This window comes from Schistocerca serialis, chromosome 2, assembly GCF_023864345.2.
Source record: "Schistocerca serialis cubense isolate TAMUIC-IGC-003099 chromosome 2, iqSchSeri2.2, whole genome shotgun sequence".
Classification (NCBI taxonomy): domain Eukaryota; kingdom Metazoa; phylum Arthropoda; class Insecta; order Orthoptera; family Acrididae; genus Schistocerca; species Schistocerca serialis.
Genome location: NC_064639.1, coordinates 902,231,423 through 902,250,773, shown reverse-complemented (window position 1 = coordinate 902,250,773; position 19,351 = coordinate 902,231,423). Strand labels below are relative to the sequence as shown.

Sequence of the window (19,351 nt, the reverse complement as noted above, 5' to 3'; positions counted from 1 at the left end):
CTATCCTTTTCATCATATTGCTAAATCTTTCAGTTTATTTCATTTCTAGTTTGGTTTACTTGAACAAGGAGATACTGCTCAAAATGCAATGTGTATGTTATTCTGTTTCTGCATATCAGCTTGCAGCCATGTTTGTATCATCACTTCCACTCACCATAGAAGCTGGGGATTTCTTTGTCCTTAGCCATATTGCATCACGTGTCTCACCTTCCTCCCTACTCTCGCATGCAGTTCATTTCTGTTGTTGTGAAGGCAAGGCGATACTACACTGCCTGAAGTAAGAGCAACAAGAAGTTACCATCTAAATTAGTATTTTGCAGAATTTAAGGATAATTTTAGTTTTGATGGATGCAGCCTGTTCTGCCAACCATGATGGAAAGCAATGAAGGTTGTGAAGTGATTTCAAATTACACAACATATGGTGGGCGAGGAAACATTGCTGTAATTTCGTGCCTGATGAAAAAAACAACCTCTAGATAGTGAGTCATTTCCAGGTTCTTCCGTAGGACCTGATAAGTTTTTAGTTTACTGTGAAGATTGATGCAGGGAATTTGTCACCTATCATACCTCTGTCTGAGGTAAATAATCCAGTGTTAAGGAGGTTTCTCTGTAAACATTCAAATCTAGACACTCGTGAAGTGAAGTGTCAGCCTTGAGGGAAAAAAAGTACCGTATTTACTCGAATCTAAGCCGCACCTTTTTTCCGGTTTTTGTAATCCAAAAAACCGCCTGCGGCTTAGAATCGAGTGCAAAGTAAGCGGAAGTTCTGAAAAATGTTGGTAGGTGCCGTCACAAGTAAGTTCCGCCGTCGAATATATGTAGTGCTACACAGGCATGCTTTGTAGGCACAAAGATAAATACTGGCACCAAAACCTCTGCGTCAGTAAATAAATTAAGGTGGAAGACAAGATTTTTTTCTCCGCCCCGAGTTTCGACCACTGCATTTTCATACATAATCCAACGAAGTAAATACACATTCCGTATTGTTCATCTTCGAATGTAGCAGCATTTCAATGTACTACGAAAATCCGACTGGCAAGACTGTTTGGGATGTTTGTCAATATGGCCAACTGTACGTTCTGAATTTTTTCCTACCTGTGAGAAGAGATGGTCGCTATTAGGGACTTGTATGTATTGTGAATCACATGCAGTATTCTCTGTACCATAAGAATAATACGAATATAAACATTTTGCCATGTATTGTTTCGTGTTTGCTTCTATCTCATTTAAATCCTGTCTGCCTAATAAACTACGAAACTTGAGTGAGACAACAGCAAACGCGGAAGAATATACACATCATGTCATGTTTATATTCGTATTATTCTTATGCCTAATAGTGGTACAGTCAGAAATGAAGCACGGCAATTGACTAGATTTTTAAATCTAAGATGACTCTAATTTCTGTGCAGAATGTAATGTACTAAAGAGGCGTCTGCAAAGATTTTCAAACGGAGAAAAATTTTCGCTAAACTCTCGTTCAGAACATCTTCTATCATATGCAGTCTATTATTTGGTTATTGTTGACCATTATCAAAGAAAGCAGCAGTGTAAGTAACAACAAATAGCAGTATCTTGCCATTGTTTCGCTAATGAGACAGGTCGTAAACACACGTTATCAGAATGCGACAAACAATGCATGAGACAGTACAGTAATGCATTTTCAGCTTAAAGTGACGTAAACACCTAAAACAAAGAGAATGGCACTTATCAGATCAAAGAAAAATAAGCAATCAATTCAAACCAGACGAAGCACGTGAAAAAGGACTGGTACTCGTATAAATACGGACGGAGAGCGCCTGACGCATAGCAATGGCTACCTGGTAAAGCTTAACTGCTAAGCTTACGACTCAAACCAAACTACTGTAGCTGTATCGTCATTCATTCGACCTAAATTGTGTCTCATATTACAATGGACCAACTTTGTTTCGATTTGGAGGTGCGGCCTAAAACTTTTCTCTCCCCTTGAATTTAGAGTCTCAAATTTCAGGTGCGGCTTAGATTCGGGAAATTTTTTTCCTTGATTTCGAATCTCATTTTTCAAGTGCGGCTTAGATTCGAGTAAATACGGGATCTCCCAAATTTTCCGTGTATGAAAATGAGAAAATCTTGGTTATGTTATACAAAACTTCAGACCTACTGGCAGTAAGTTGGGATGTCATTTTCATTGAAGTGATTTTGAGGGAATGTTTACCAGCGCAGTCACAGGGCAAAAAATTAGCACTGCAAACCACGTTATGGTTGTCAGGCGATTTACTGAAGCGATGCAGATTTTTTGCCTAGGTGTTGAGAGTTTTGACGATGTTTTACTGATAGTAACAGATACTACAGCATATATGAAGAAGGCAGGGGCAGGTCATGTTAGTTATCCTAAAATGATTCATGTTACACGCATTGCACTTGGTTTACACAGAATATGTGAAGAAATTATAGTACATCCTAAAGTGGATTAATTGATTTTTAATGGAAAAGAGTTTATTGAAGCGGCCGAGGAGAATTCCTATATTAAAAATCCCAACATACAATTGCCACCCCACCCCCAGTAATAATGCAGTGGGCAACTTGGCTCTCTGCAGTCCAGTATTATGCAGTCAGTTTGGATGTTTTTGCTGCAGTACTTAATGTACTGGACAAAGATATACAACTTCAGTTGAAATCCTTCAGGAAGTGTTAAGTGATACAGTGTTAAAAATGACTTGACCGGTATATCTGCTAACTTGTTTCCTTAGCAGCACAATTGAGAAACTTGAAAAGGGAAGAATCCTTCTGCAAAAGCACTTAAACATGTTCAGAATTCCAAAATAAGTTTTAGTGGATCTACAGCCCAAAAACTACAAAATAAATCCTGACATGTGTTTGAAAACAGATTGTGTGAAAAATTTCAAATGTGTAAGATGGCCTTCAAGAAGAGGATATATATGAGTGTGAGCAATTTTCCCAGTATATGGCAGTGTTTTGGGATGATTGTCAGTCATTTGTGATGGACAACTTGAGGGTGTGTCTCATTATGTATTTCATTTCTTCAGTAGTAATTAAATATTTATACTTTCTTGACATATATTTAAAGTACAGTGAGTGTGCTTGTGATTATTCGTGTGCAGATTTTCTGGTTTACTGATTATTTGTGCATGAAAAAGAAAGGGGGGGGGGGGGGGGGGGAAGATGTGTGTCTCACATGGCAGCTTGGGTTGGCAGCCACTTAGGAGCAGCAAAAAAAAAATGGCTGCTAAGCAGGACGAGGTGTGGAGGACAACTGCGCCAAGCCACGCCGTAGTGTGTGCAGACATTGGCAGCAGCTGCCGCTACTACCTGTCCAGTAGACATCATTGCAAATACATGTTTGAAAATATCTGGGAGTATACCGTATGTTTAAAACATTTCCTGATTTTTAAGGACCTAAAAATCTGAGCTCTACTGGTGATACGATTATTACTAGCATTACTATTAAAGAAATATAGAGGGTACAAACTACTGGCTTAGATACAAACCAAGAAATAGCTTATAAAGATGAAAACCTGTGTAAATTATTTATCATTTTATTAGTCTACCAAAATGTGCACAGTCAATGAATAGAATTAAGTTAACAACTTGTAGTGTTAACTTTTGTGTGTAGATCTTCAGATACTTTGCTAGTAAAGCAGTTTATGATGTTGATTAGTCACAATGTGTTAAATGAAACCTTTACAAAATAAGGGTCATCTTATATTCATTGTTTTCTTATAGTTGAGTAAATGTGGTATTAGCAGTCCTATAAGCTCTGCTGCTGACAGAGGCTGATGGAAGGAAGAATTTCCTTAACTCCGATTTTGTTACTGCACTCAGTGATTTGACAAATGACCCACCAAAGGAAATGTTTCATAACATTCATAACACCCTACTCCTGGTACAAAATTGGAGAATTTGTATCGGATTTTGCTTTGAACTGACACGAGAATATTATTGTGTCTCTTGCTTCCAAGCATACTGTCTGCCAGCAGTTCTCTTATTGGCTGCATAGAACCAACAGCAGACACAACCCCTTTTGTTCCCATTATACATCACGAGTGTCAACAACATTGTAGCACAAAACACACAAGCATGCCGCTAGCATGTCTCCTGCAGAAATGAATACTATTGTTGAGTATTTGTCTAATTTTAAAGTCAGTTCAATTCCAACTACAAATGGATTCAGGCAGACCGCAGTTTAAATGTAGTAGATCTTTCTAAAAAGCTGAAGTACCTGGCTTAGGTTCCCACAATTGGCAACTGACGTAATTTGCTGCCCACTTGCTACTCTGTTCCTTGCATTCGTAATTCTCAGCCTTGCTTGTATCACTGTTTCCCCCTCCAACCCTTCTGTAGTGCTGTTCTTGAGCAACTGTGAAACATGGACTGCAGTATCTTTTAGGATCCAAGCCATGTGTAACAACGACTAATACATAAATAAATGATTGCAATCATGACTTGGTCAAATTCTTGAACTTTCACTTGGTGTGCAATCTGGTGACTTCTGTTTGTACGATCTCCTTGATGGGTCTTTACGCTGTAATTAATTCTCATGGCAACAGTTAGTCAATTTAATGATTTATTTCATTTGTTAGACATTTCATTCTGAATTAATTTTCCTTCTTGTGTGATCTGAGTGTCGCTGCCATTTTCTAAAATTGATTAAAAACTAGTAATGTTTTTAGCTGGTGTTTTAATACGTGAACAATGGTCGAATTTATCACTTGCAGCCTATTTAATAAATCATTGCAGCCTCTCACCATCAACTAAAATATTGATCTGGGTTCAGAACTGAGTAAGTTTTATGGAGGACACATTTCTGTTTTTGAATGTTACCTTTACTTAAAAAGCAGCATTAATGTTCGTACATTCTTAAAAGGCAGCATTAATGTTTGTACACGGTATCCATACATGTATGAGAACTTTTATTTCAGACCTGGTCAAATATGACAATAGTATGTAAACTGATAGAATTTAGTGCTACTTTCTCATGTTTTTCAGAAAATTGTCAAGTTTTAAGCAGAGCAGTAGATTGTTGTAGTTTCTAGTTCATAGTTTACTGCGTATCCCTCGCACTAGTGCTGTGTGAGTTAAATGTTGCTTGATTATTTGACCAACGTTGAGAACTGTGTGGAGCGCTATGACGTATTGGGAAATCTTGAGGCTGTTTGAATGCAAGTATCGTTTGCCCAGTTCTGCCCTTCCGAATTCTTCAAAATAAACCTGCATGTGACCTCAGTAGCCAAAGCAAAATCTGTAAATGTAAAATGGCCTCTATGTACTATATAAACAATATAAAAATATTAATTTCAGTAGCAATAGCTTACTCTGTAAATATAAGATGACCATGTATTTTTCGAATGACAAATTTGGGAAAAAACCTTGTCATATTATTGGGTAAACCCAGTACATACCAATGGCTCAATGTGCTTCACAAAGGAAGATTATGACACTGACTGACATACAAATAACATTGTTCGGAAATGTAATTAGTGTGGCATTTGATATCGAACAACCTGAATACGGAAATGATGGAAGTGGAAAAAATGCATTCAGTCAGCTGCACGTCTTATGTTCCACTTCGCTTTGACTGCTTCATTGAAGTCCCACACATGCACTGGAGAGCTGTGTAACATTATCAGGTCAGTTCCTGTTATAAAAGGTTCTACCGTAGACTTTCAACAGATCATTTATGTGCCTCATGATAAGATGTGCAGTTTTTCATGTGAGTAGTGTGTCCCACTATTATTGGGTTGCGGGAGTTTTACTCTAAGCCCAGTTTCATGCAGGTGTGTTTATTCAAGGTTACACACCTCCTTTATCAGTGTAATAAAAATTTGTTCATGAAATATTTTAAACTTGGCACTATGACATGTCAAAAGTAATCTCAGCATAGTTTTGCATAGTATCACAGTGCACAGCATTCTGCCATTTGCTGCTTGTTTGCTATGCTGTTCGTCTAACATAACATAACATCACAATCAGACTTGAGACTAATCTGCTGTAAAGCTCACTTGGAGTACTTCTTTCATATTTAATGGAGTGTGTGTTATTTGTGACCCATTATTATTTGAGTAAACAATTGGTAATAGGTCACATGAAACAGTGACAACAGTTACTCAGGCCCCTAAATGTTGACAGGAAACTAGTAGTTGGAGATATTGATGCCTGACAGATATTGACCAAAAGAATCCTGAGAAAATGTGATTCATTTGTGAGGGAGGTAACTTCCAATGGCTTTTTTGGTAGATTCTTGAGCATTGACAGCCTTTTTGCACACTATTTCTGAGTGGAACAACAAAAGATTAAAATCATATTGGCACCCAAAGATGCCCTATCATAAAGTGTAAGGAGTCGTGGATAAAGCAGAAATTGTCACTTTATCAATTTCACCAACATACCCCACAGTATTTTCGATGGTGTGCAGAACACCACATTTAAAAGCAGAAACAGAACAACAGAGAAAAAAATTGTAGTCTTTGTAAGGAATTTGTTTACTTCAGCTGCCCTTGTGTGTGTGGCAAAAAAATTGCCAATGTTGTAAATTAACTGGGCTTTATTTGAACATTATGACCCTTCGTATTTTATTGAATGTCTCTTAGAGAAGAATATTATGCATTTTTGTAATAATTTTACAGAGATGTCTTCAATGAGTATTTATCAACAAAAATAATCCGTTCTTGCAAATAAAATTTAATTGCATAGATAAAAAATCTACTCGCCCAGCAGCAGCAGCTGCAGCAGGAAAACACACAGATAAGGTATTTTAAGTTCGCAAGCTTTCGGAGCCAGTGGCTCTTCCTGGCAGAGACGTGAAGGGAAGGCAAGAGGAGTGAAGGAAGACTGATGAGGTTTAGGAAAATATAGTTTGAAAAAATTCACCCAGAACATGAATCGGGGGAGTCTCACCTCCAGATGGTATGAGAAGGAAAGGCTGACTATTGGGGGCTGCACTGGATGAGATTTGAAAAACTGAGAGCTTAAAGTTGGAAGATGGGGTAATATGTAAGACAGATATTACTAACATAACATCATGCACAAGTTAATAAGAGAGGGAAGCCAAGTGCATTGTACATGTTAGTGGTGGAGAAGGGGGGAGGGGGGTAGACAGGTCAGAAAATGAAAGATATAGAAAATTGAAAGGGAGTGAAGAAAGGAATAGTTGCTGTGAAGAAATGCTGAGATTGAAGAAATGAAAGTAAATTAAGGTGGGTGGTGAAAACCAAGGACGTGTTGTAGTGTCAGTTCCCAACTGCAAAGTTCTGGGAAACTGGTGTCTGGAAGAAGAATTCAGATGGCACAAGTGATGAAACAGGCACAGAGGTCGTGACGGCCATGTTTTAGAGCATGCTCTGCAACAAGATATTGTGTGTTGCCATTATACACCTCCTGCCTATGCCCATTCATCCTAATTAATGGCTGGTGGTAGTCATGCTGATGTAAAAGGTGGAACAGTTTTTACGTAACTGCTGGTATATGACATGTCAATTCTCTGGTGGCTCTCCCTTTGATATTATTTGTTTTGCCAGTTACAGGGCTAATACAGATGGTGGTAGGAGGGTGCATTTTAGTGGGGATGATCACAGGTGTAGGAGCCATAGGGGAGGGAGATGGATGCAGAAGCAGCATAGGGTCTGACAAGGATATTGCAGAGATTGTCTGGACAATGAAAAGCTATTCTGGGTGTGGGTGGGCAAAATGTCAGCCAGAATGGATCTCATTTCAGGGCATGATTTTAGCAAGTCATAGTCTTGTTGAAGTAGATGATTAATACATTCAAAACCAGGATAATACATGACTGGCAAGGAAGTATGGGAGGGAACATTTGACATGGAAAAAATGGCAACTGTTGAAAGATAAGAAAAATAGCTTGTCAATAGGTTTAATTTGAACAGAAGTGTCAAGCTGATCTCCGGTGAGTATGAAAGCAACATCAAGGAAAAGTGGCTTGAGATTTGGAATAGGACAGTGTGAAATTTAGCTGAGAGGATGTATTTAGAGATTTCAGAATTTTAACAGGTCATACTCACCATGAGTCCATATGGCAAAGATGTCGGTAATGTATCTAAACCAAACCAGAGACTGAAGGTTTATGGATCCCAGGAAAGCCTGCTCCAAGTGACTCACGAAAAGTTTGATGTAGGAAGGAGCCATCTGGGTTCCCATGGCTGTGTCCCCTATCTGTTTGTATGTCTGCCTGTCAAAGGTAAAGTATTTGTTTGTAACTACAAAATTGATTAAAGTGAGGAGGATGGATATGTTAAGCTTGGAATCAGGTGGGTGCCGACTGAGGAAAGGTTTAGCAGCGGATGGATCATGTACGTGAGGGTGTTTAATATAAAAGAGAAGTCTTTGTACAACATTTCATAGCTGATGATCAACCAAGGCAGACATATGTTCGATGGGTGGTTTGAAGCCAGCAACTATGGGATGGGCTGGGGTTTGTGGTTCTTAGGAAGAAAGTAAAAGGTATGGGTGTGTGGATTGGATGGGGTAAAAAATTTTGTGGAGTGAGGTATTAGTCCTTGTGAGGGGCCTGAGGTTTTAGAGAGAGACTGCAGGTCAATTTGAATCAGGGATGGGACCTTTATGGCATATGCAGTACGTAGAGGTGTCAGAGAGCTGGTGTATACCTTCACTTTCATACTCCTGTCAGTCAGGTACCACAGTAGTAGATTTTTTTGTGGGCTGGGAAGATAATGATGGAATCGTCATTTTTTTGGGAACAAAGTGCTTGGAATTCTGTGAAGGACAGATTACAGTTTTGTTGTAGAGATGTGTATAAGGATTGTGAAGCAGTGCTGGAGATGAGGAATTTTCAGAAGACTTGTAAGTGATGATTTTGATGTAGTGGTGGTGATAAAGTTGAGATCGTGGTTGGAACTGTTCAAGCCAGGGTTCAGTGTCAGATTTGTAATTGGAGTGGTTACAGGATTGCTCACCTCAGTCAACATTATAGTTACCAACAACTGCTTTACCTTTGAGGGGTTGACATACAAAGAGATCAGGGGCACAGCCGTGGAATGCCGGATGACTCCTTCGTACGCCAACTTTTTCATGGGTTGCTTGAAGGGGGCTTTCCTGGGGTCCATAAGCTTTCAGACTCTGGTTTGGTTTAGATACGTTGATGACATCTTTGCCATATGGACTCATGGTGAGGTTGACCTATTAAAATTCTTCGAATCTCTAAACCCATTTTCCCAATTGACTTTCACATGGTCGTCTTAAGAATCCTATGCCACTTTCCTTGGAAATGATCTCCTTACCAAGGGGCATCTATACACTTTTGTTTACATTAAACCTACTAACAAACAACAGTAATCAAATTTCAACAGTTGTCATCTTCCATGTCAGATGTTCTCTCCCATACAGCCTTGGCATTCACAGCAAAGGTATTTGTTCAGATGCAGACTCTCTACAATTAATCACCACCATTCTCACCTCAGCCTTCACTGGCTGCAATTACCCACCAGCCTAGTCCAAAAGCAGATTTCCTGGGCCATCCAGTATTATCCTGGTCTTGAATGTATTAATCGGCTGCTTTGATGAGGATATGACTTCCGAAAATCATGCAATGAAATGAGGCTCATTCTGTCTGAGATTTTGCCCACCACACCCAGAATAGTTTTTCATTACCCCCTTCCGATCTCCACACTATCCTTGTCAGACCCTATGCTCCTTCTAACCTGTCTCCCTACCCTATGGCTCTTACCCGTGTGGCTGTCACCGCTGTAATACTTGCTCTATGCACCCTCCTACGACCACCTGTATTACCCTTGTAACTGATAAAACATACAATTAAAGGGAGAGCCACCTTTGGAATGTCACATCGTATACCAGCTATTATGTAAATACTGCTCGGCCTTTTACAGTTATCAGTTAGGATGAATAAGAGTAGACATAAGAGTGTATAACGCCAACACACACTATCCTGTTGCAGAGCGTACTCTAAAACATGACAGTCACAACATCTGTGCTTGTTTCATCACATGTGCCATCTGGATTCTTCCTCCAGACGTCAGTTTCTCTTGACTTTGCAGGTGAGAACTGGTGCTACAACATGTCCTTGGTTCTCACCAGCCATCTAGCCTTAATTTAATTTAATCTAATTTCTTTGGTTGCAGCAGTTCTTCACTCCCTTTTAGCTTTCTAAAACTTTCAATTTCTGCCATGCGTATTGCCCGTCCACCCTCCTCTCTATCACATACATTACACTTACATTTCCACTCTTATTAATGTGTGCACAATGTTTTGTTATTAATATGTCTTGCATATTACCCTATCTTCCAACCTCAAGCTCTCTGATTTTCAGATCTCATCCAGTGCAGTAGTCAACAATAAGTCTTTCCTTCTCATCCCGTTCAGCGAGTCTTGCCTGACTCGGGGCTCTGGGCAGCTTTTCCGAACTACCCTTTTCGTAAACCTCGTCCTTTCCCTTCCCGCTCGTCCTTCACCCTCTTCCTTCTCCTTTAACCCTTCTGCCAGAAGAAAGAGCCACTGGCTCCGAAAGCTTGCAGACTTAAATACCCTTATATTTGTGTTCACCTGGTAGGTGAGTGTAGTTTTTATCTATCTAATCACATTCAATGAATATTAGTAATATGTGTGTCCAATACTGAAGTTTCCATGTCATTGATATTGTATCTCCTCAACTTGTTTACAGGTTTCACGCCTTTAACAGTTCTCGACAGTCAGAAACTGTGCCTCCAGGCTCTAACATTCCAGAGGAGGAACTATTTGCCCGTCCACCTCCGGATTCTCGGGCATGTCGAGGATGGCTTGTTGATCTTATTAACAGGTATAGCTAGCTGCTTTCAAAAATATATCATGTTCATGCATTTATTTTATAATGAATTTAAACATATGGATACAATTAACATGAGATTGTTTCATGCTATGCAACATTTGTCCTCCATGGTGCAGTGACTAACCTAACAGTCAATATAAATGAAGTAATGCGACATGTAAATAGGTGGGATGAGCTGAAAGTGTTTTATTAGATGACTGACACTCAGTTACCACAATTAGCCATAACTATTAAGTACCTCCTTGTATATGTGTGGGATGATTTAAGTTGGAATCATGGCATTGGTCTATTTAAGTAAATTTCAGACTGAGATTCATTGTAGAAGTCTAAGAAAGTGTAGTTCATCCTCAAACAAGTTCACTTACTGAACACTTGTTGAATATATTCTGGGGTGTTGTTCATTGATCTGGGATCCCCACCAGTATGATTTAGTGAAATAGATAAAGCATGCAGTCATTCTTTGAATCTTCTCAACAAACTTTGTGACAAGGGCTGGCGTGGAATCTTACTGAACTTACTGTGAAGTGCAGTCACGGGAATAAGCTAAAATAATGAGGGTTGGTAGTTGCTGTGGAGGTGATCAAATAAAGAGTTTCCAGAATTTTCAGAAATGCCTTCATTGGGATAAAAACGAATGAAAAGGGTAAGGCCCACATTCTGTAGGAAAAGAAAAGGCAGTCAGAGCCATTAATCATGAGAGACAAGAGACACAGTGAATGAATAAGTATCAATGGACTAACAGCCCAGAGTCAAATTAAAGGTTATTCCTAATGTGTACATGGCCAATAGTGTGTGAATTCTAAATGATAAAGAAAGATGAAGAGAATGACCTAATGGAAGGTGGACCATAACGTCAGAAAATATGCAGGAGCATCATGAATGCGTATAACTGAAGACTATTATGCAAGGTGGCAGTGCATGCAGGACAACGACAAGAGAAACGTAGAAGCTGCTGTATATTTTTAGCTGCTAACATTTCATAAAGCATTTAAGGAATTAAAGCATTTATATAATTCATTCTAGTAATGTGAATGGGAAGCGTAAGGCCGAGAGACTATATAAAACAGTGTCCTCCCAAAAACAATGATAATTGCTATTTGTTTCTACTCAACAGCCAAAATGTATGAAAGAACACTCATACTATGTGAACATAGTAATTTTAGCTACGACAGACTGTTTCACAGCTAAGATGTGGCCCGTGTGCCTATTGAGGGGACAGCCCCCAATTGTATGTGATACAGGCATTTTGTTGTGGACTGGTTTGACAGTTACCAAGTCTACTTGAACCTGATTTTAATCATATGATTCTTTACAGAGTCATTTGTATTACTTCTATGACTCTTACAATGGAAATTCCAGGGCGGAATACCAGAAACATAAGGAAAAGATCGATTGTGACTTCCTGTAAAGATGACATATCAAGTTAGGTGCCATTAAGACACACTAGCTTTTGACCACAGCCTTCATCAGAAAAAGGCGCGCGCGCGCGCGCGCGCACACGCACACGCACACGCACACGCACACGCACACGCACACACACACACACACACACACAGTATCTGACAGCTCGACCTGACTTTTTGTGGTGCGAGCTGCCAGAGGTGATGGTTGTGTGTGTGTGTGTGTGTGTGTGTGTGTGTGTGTGTGTGTGTGTGTGTTTTTCACTTTTTCTGATGAAGGCCTTGGCCGAAAGCTAATGTGTAAGTGCCTTTTAATCGTGCCTGTCTACAACTTAATGTGTCTTCTTTATGGTAAGTAGCAATCTTATCTTTCTGTGTATTCCCTTATTCAGTTTACAGAATAGTTAGTGTATGAGGTTGTCATCGGGAATACCTCTTCAATTTACAACTGTTATACAACGAAAATGGGCTAGCTTCTGTGATGTTTCTTATTTCTGATCCCCAACCACTGCTTCCTTATGTGTATTTCCATACAATTGTGAACATTGTGTGAATTTTTTAAACATGATCAGCTCTTTACATACTTCTCAATTTCAGGTTTGGCAACTTAGGTGGTTTCCAGATCCTTTTGGAGAGGTTCCAGAGTGGAAAGAACCTAACTGTAACTGTTATATATGCATTAATTCGACCATTTGGGCTCTGTTATGAATTTCTGACTGTCCATACAATCACAAAATATCTTATGCCCATAGTAGTAAGTATGAGGTTTTAATATTGAACTGCTAAGATAGTATTAAATTATTGATTATATATTAAAAAAAAAAAAACTGTAAAGCATGTTTATGCTAATATTTTTGTGTACTATTGCATTTTCTTAAAATTTGTAAAGTTAACAGGTTAGCGATTTAGTTACAATTAACCAAACTTAGCCTTACATAGTGTTTGGGAGCAGTTTGCACTCCACAGTTTAGTAGAAAATGTCCTAATCTAGCAAGAGGAAGAAGTCAGCAGCAACGAAAGAACATTGCCTTAAATTCAGGTAATAATTTAATGGGATCTAAATAAGAAAATATGCTGTAGCTATAAAAGGTAAATTAAAACAGTTCTGTGTCAGTCCTCTTTTACTTTCTCCCAGAATCCATTTTGATGGCTTACACCGTCTTCAGGTGGTTTAGTGGATTAAATTACATTTTTGTTTGCTGGAGGTAGCCAGTTTTCTGTTTTGAGTTTATTTTCAATACAACTCAGTTACAAGTAGCACTTGTTAACCCTCCGGCCAAGAGCAACATGCATGTGTGCGTTCCGCTCTTTCCATACAATTCTGCAGGGCTTGCTGTAACTGCACCAGATATAATTTCTGGGTTGTTTGTTCATCAGAAGTCCCTATTTTCCCACTGAATCTTTCTCTGTTGCTCTGTACCATCAATATTCGTGTTTTACGCATTCTCAAGTCTCTCCCACATTCTTGCACATATACCTTCTTGTGCCAGCAGTTTTATAAACACTTTTGTGAGCTTGTGTATGAAACCTTCCTTCAAGATATACCATACCCAGAAAAATAATGAAGCTATTTACAATATGTTCCAGCAGAACGAATCATGAGGGTCGGCATAAATAAATGTTTTCATCTTTAGGTATGGTATAAACACAAAACATAAACACTCCATAGATTGTACAGATGTAGAAATATTGTGCCTTGGAACTGAAAGAGCATTCACTACTAGCTTGCATTGGGAAACAAAGATACAGATATTGAATTTATAAGTGCAGTATGTAAAATAAAGGAAAGGCGATCACTTACCATTAGCTGACTGGCATGTGACACAATGAAACATGAAATAGAAAATGGTATTCACACTAGCTTTTGAGCTCTTCCTCTTTCTTACGTAAAAGGTCACATGCACGAGAGCACGCACATCTATCTTTACTGGTGTTTGTGTGTACTTTTACCATAGAAAGAATGAGAGGTCAAAAACTAGTGTAAATACTGTTTTTTGTCGAGTGTTTCTATGTGCCGCATATCAGTCAGCTACAGGTGAGTGGCTGCCTTTTCTGTATTTTACGTATTATTCCTTCTAGGAATTTCTTCCAGTCTCGTTAAGCATATAAGTGTTTAACTCTTTGCAACTTTTTTGCATAAGGAACATCCTTAATGCAAAAAATTAAAATATGGAACATAAAAACCTTACAAACCTATATTTCAGCATATGTATTTGTTAATGTTTTGGTTTGGTGATATGGGAGCTGTTTTATGATTTAAGTCATTCAAAATTATATAGTAGCAAAAGTTGCTGTGGATTATCTAGAATATTTGAGAAGATTCTAAAAAGTTCCTTGCCACGGTCTCAGTTTTGTCATTGTGCATTTCTGCCTAAGTTTATTGTTGAGAGTAAAAACTAAAAAACAGGCTAGGTGAAGCTTCAAAACCAAATTCAGAGTACATTTAGATAAAACACCACTACAAATTTGCCATAGCTATTCATATTAACACAGGGCATGCAGTTGACAACATTCATGATCATGAAAGGATGGATCACCATTCACCATAAAAATGACACATCGAGTTGCAGACAGGCATAATGTGTTAAGTCCCATAGTGCTCAGAGCCATTTGAACAGGCATAATGAAATTACTATTACACACTAACCTTTTGGTCAAAGCCTTCTCCAGAAAAGAAAGGAAAACACAAATATTGACACAAGCAGGTACACCTCTCGCACACATCACCGCCATCTCTGGATGCTCTGGCCAGATTCCAGATTTCTGTTGAATGAAAGCAGCAAGCAGGAATGGGGAGGGATAGCAGAATATGGGTGAGAGGAGAGAAGATCACTGTCTGGTGGACCAAGCAGGGACTAAGCAAGAAAAGGCTTCCAGGGACAGCATCTGGAGGCTGTGGGGAGGGGGGAGGTCAGGGTACGGAGGAGGAAAAGGGGAGGAGCAGAGAGGGGAAAAGACCGGTGAGTGCATTGGCAGAGAGTGGTATACAATGAGAGTGAGGGGAGATGAATTGGGAAGAGGTGATAGGACAGAGGGGGTGGAAACTGTTGGGTGGAGTACGTAAGGACAGTAGGTTCCCTTAGGTTAAGGCCACAATAATTTCTGGAATAGAGAATGTTTTGTAAGGATAACTCCTATCTTTGTAGTTCAGAAAAGCTGGTGGTGGAGAGCACGATCCAAATGGCCCTGGTTGCGAAGCAGCCATTAAAATCGAGCAAGTTCCATTCATCTGCATTTCGTGCAACAGGGTGGTCCACTTTGTTCTTGCCACAGTTTGGTGGTGGCCATTAATCCTGGTGGACAGTTGGTTGGTAGTCGTAGAAATGTAAAAAGCTGTGCAATGATTGGACCAGATCTGGTATATGGCATGGCTGCTTTCATTGGTGGTCCAGCCTCAGATGGGTTAGAATAGTCCTGTGAAAGGAATGGAATGGGAAGTGCTGGGTGTGTTGATTTGGCATTTCTTTTACCTGGGTTTTCCACAGGGATATGGTCCCTGTTGCAAATGTTTAGGGGTGGAGTGACTTAGGAATGGACTAAAGTGTTCTGCTGGTTGGGTGTGAGATGGAACACTGCTTTAGGAGGGGTGGGACAGGATGTGGCTCTGTTTGTATACTTTGGGGTGTTATTGGGTGATGAAGGGGTACTCATTTGTGGCTGGTTCTTGGGGGTGGATGGAGGATTTGTGTGTGGCAGATATGGCATGGGAAATCTGTTTGTAGACTAGATAGTACCTGTTTGTATAGGTCTTTGTGATATCTTCAGTGTACTGGGCAATGGGGTTCTAGTTACTGCAGATATGCCATTCTTGGGTGCTCGGTCTGTAAGCGAGGGACTTTGTAGCACGGAACAGATGATTGCTGTTGAAATGAAGTTACTGTTAGTTATTGGTGGATTTACTGTGGACAGAGGTGTGGATTGAGCCATCAGGTAGATGGCACATTGGATTGAGGACAGTCAGCTAAACTGGAGGGCAGAGAAGGTGTTGAGATTATGAAGGAATGAGTATTGGCCTTGATATCATGAAGGTATCTTCAGTGAACCAAAAACAGATGAAGAGTTTGGTGTTTCAGGAGGCTAGGAAGGTCTCCTCTAATGGCCCACAGACTGGTTGGCATAGGATAGTGCCATGCGGGTGCTCAAGGCTGAGTCACAGATTTTTTTTTGTACATTCGTTTCAAAGGAGATTGTTTTGTGTTAGGATGAAATTAGTAAGGTGTATGAGGAGTGAGGTAGTGGGTTTAGGGTCTGAAGGATATTGGGAAAGGTAATGTTCAATATTGGGAAGTTGTTGTATAGGGAAGTGGCGTCATCAATGGGTAGGCATTGAGGAGGTAATTGGATGGTGATGGTGGAGAGTTGGTGAAGGAAGTGGTTGGTACCTGTGATGTGGGAGGCTAGATTTGCGACAGTTGATTGGAGATGTTGGTGAATAAGTACCGAAATACTTTCATTGGGGGCACAATAACCAGCTGCAATGGGGTGTCCATGTTTGTTTGGTCTGTGGAGTATGTAGAAGATTGGGGTACAAAGTGTCATAGGGCTGAAGAGGGAAATGGTTTCAGGGAAGAGGTTCTGAGAAGGACCTAAGACTTTAAGCAGTAATTGGATGTTATATTGAACTTCTGGGATGGGATCACTCTGGCATAGTTAGTAAGACAATTGGCAGAAGCCTTCCACCTGGTGGTATCTGCAATTTGTAGCAGAGTTGGTGAAACCTGTGTCTGCAGGTAGGATTATTAGGGCTGGATCTGTTTTGAGGCTGTGTGTGGCTGTCCTTTTTTGTGCTGAAAGGTTGGTGTTCTTGAAAGTGACCAGGGTGTGGTCAAGTGGGATGGGGAAGGGAGGGGGGGAGATAATAGTTGGATGGTAGTATGAATTGGTAGAGGCAGGTTTCAGTGTTCAAATTAGATTTGTTGGAGGGATTGGTGGTAAAGAAGTGTTTCCACGACAGGGAACGGGAGGAGGCAGCTGAGGCTTTGACAAGTGCAACATTGTTAAATTTGGGTGCAGTGGTAAAGGTTAGAGATTTGAATAGGACAAACTTCTATGGGGCTGAGATTTTTGGTGGACTGTTTAACACTAGTGTTACAGAAATGTTTCGGCTCTGGATTTGTTGGCGTGTTGGAAGGGAGTTTTTGGAGATGTGACAAGTTGAAAAGGTCAGTTAGGTAGGCTCTGGTGTTATGAGGGGTTGACGAGGAGGAACACTGTGGGTTGGGATCGAGGTTGGACAGTGGTACCACAAGGTAGCAGTAGGGTGTCAACAGGTTAGATAATTTATGGGGGTGGTATGTGGAATGCTCTTCCAGATGATTGAGAGCAAGCGTTTTGATTGCAGAAACGTGACATATGTAGCAGGAGTTGCACAGTGGCCGTATTTTGCAGAGGATGCAGAGTTGGTGCATCAATGGCCGTGCCATGGAGATTTGTTTTTACAGTACTGGGTTTGTAAGGGTCAGCGAGTGGTGGACTCCGAAACGGTGTAGATCATATTGAAAGGAGGGATGGGATCCGTGGAAAGTGTGGCCATCTAGAAACAGTGTATCTGCAATGACTACAGCTACTTTGCCTATTATGCTGAAGGCCTACACAGACAGGCACCGCAGTCGACCACCACAACATCCTAGTCATTCTCTGTGCCACTCCCACTCCCATCCCCTAGCCACAAGGATCATATACCTGGAAGACCCAGGTGCAAGGTGTGCCCAATCCACTCATGCAGCAGTTCCTGTTCCAGTCCTGTCACAGGTTTACCCCACACAATCAGAGATCAGGCCATCCACAAATGTAGCCAAGTCATGTATCAGCTTTGCTGCGATCATTGCACAGCTTTTTAGATTGGTATGACTACCAAACAGCTGTCTACCAGAATGAATGGCCACCGCCAAACTGCAGCCAGGAGCAAAGTGGACCACCCTGTTGCACAACATGTAGCTAAACATAACATGCATGGCTTTAAAGGGTGGTTGACAATGTGGACCATCTGGATCTTGCTCTCTACCACCACCACCACCACCACCACCACCACCACCAGCTTTTCTGCTCTGACCCTGATTGTGCACTGCTATCTGCCAACGCACTCACCGGTCTTTCCCCTCTGTGTTCCTCTCCTTTTCCACTCCCCCCCCCCCCCCCCCCCTCTCCACCAAGCTCCCCAGTCCCCCAACTCACAGCCTCCCCGTGCTGCTCCTAACAGCCTTTTGTTGCTGCCTTCTAGTCCCTGCTTGCTCCACCGACAGTGCTCGTCTTTCCCCCCACTCTTACTCTTATATCCCTCCCCCTTCTCTGTCCCATTCCTGATTGCTGCTTTTGTTCAACATAGTAGTTGCTGTCTGACCAGAGCAGCTGGAGGTAGTGGCTGTGTGTGCATGAGGTGTACCTGTTCGTGTGAAATTTTGTTTCCTTTCTTTTCTGAAGAAGGCTTTGGCCAAAAGCATAGTCTGTGGCAGTCTTTTTGTTGTACCTTAACGGCAGTTCAATGTGTCGTCCTTACAGTGAGTAGCAATCTGTCATTTCATAATTGTTGATTTTCCAACCAGGAGTTTCCATTGTTTCAGATTGACAACATAGATTCTAATCTAATAGTTCTTCACTAACTAACCACAGTTCATAAACTGTACTGCTATGAAGAACTTGAAATTTTTGTTTCTGACAGAAAACATGGGTGGAACACACTCAGTGACAAACCTGAGACAGTGGCAATGAACTTGAAGCTTCTCAAGCATACTAGGTGATGCACTGTACTTTTTGCTGCATCTATTTTTGAGTGATTTTAATCATAAAGTGGCTCCAAAATCACCAAACCAAAAAAATTAATAAATATGCTGACATAATAGTTTGAGTTGGTCTATTGACAGTTTTTGTAATTTATAATTTCAGTGCCCAGTTAAAATAGCAAATGGCAAAATTAGACCTTCTTTGTAGTGAAATGAAGTACAATTATGGCTACATCCAGCAAACAGAAATATGATGCAATTAACTGATCCACCTGAATAAGAGTTTACAGGTCCTTCAAACATGGTGTGGAAGAAAATAAAAATTCTGGCACAGATAATTTTTTTAACTTGAAGGGAGACATTTTCTCAGCCAAGATCTCATATGTAAAACCTTTATTTATAGTGATTGGTTTTCGTAAAGCAGAATTACCACCATCTGGTCT

At 40.4% G+C, this 19,351-nt stretch overlaps 1 protein-coding gene across 1 annotated transcript in view; it reads left to right on the top strand.

The window, feature by feature from the left end:
• The window catches only part of LOC126458245 (probable ubiquitin carboxyl-terminal hydrolase FAF-X), a 314,613-nt gene that overhangs the window by 43,570 nt on the left and 251,692 nt on the right, over nucleotides 1-19,351 (top strand). Inside the window, exons 5-6 of the mRNA XM_050095144.1 lie at nucleotides 10,646-10,780; nucleotides 12,787-12,943. Coding sequence (XP_049951101.1) covers nucleotides 10,646-10,780; nucleotides 12,787-12,943 — 292 coding nt within the window. The remainder of the gene's footprint in view (nucleotides 1-10,645; nucleotides 10,781-12,786; nucleotides 12,944-19,351) is intronic.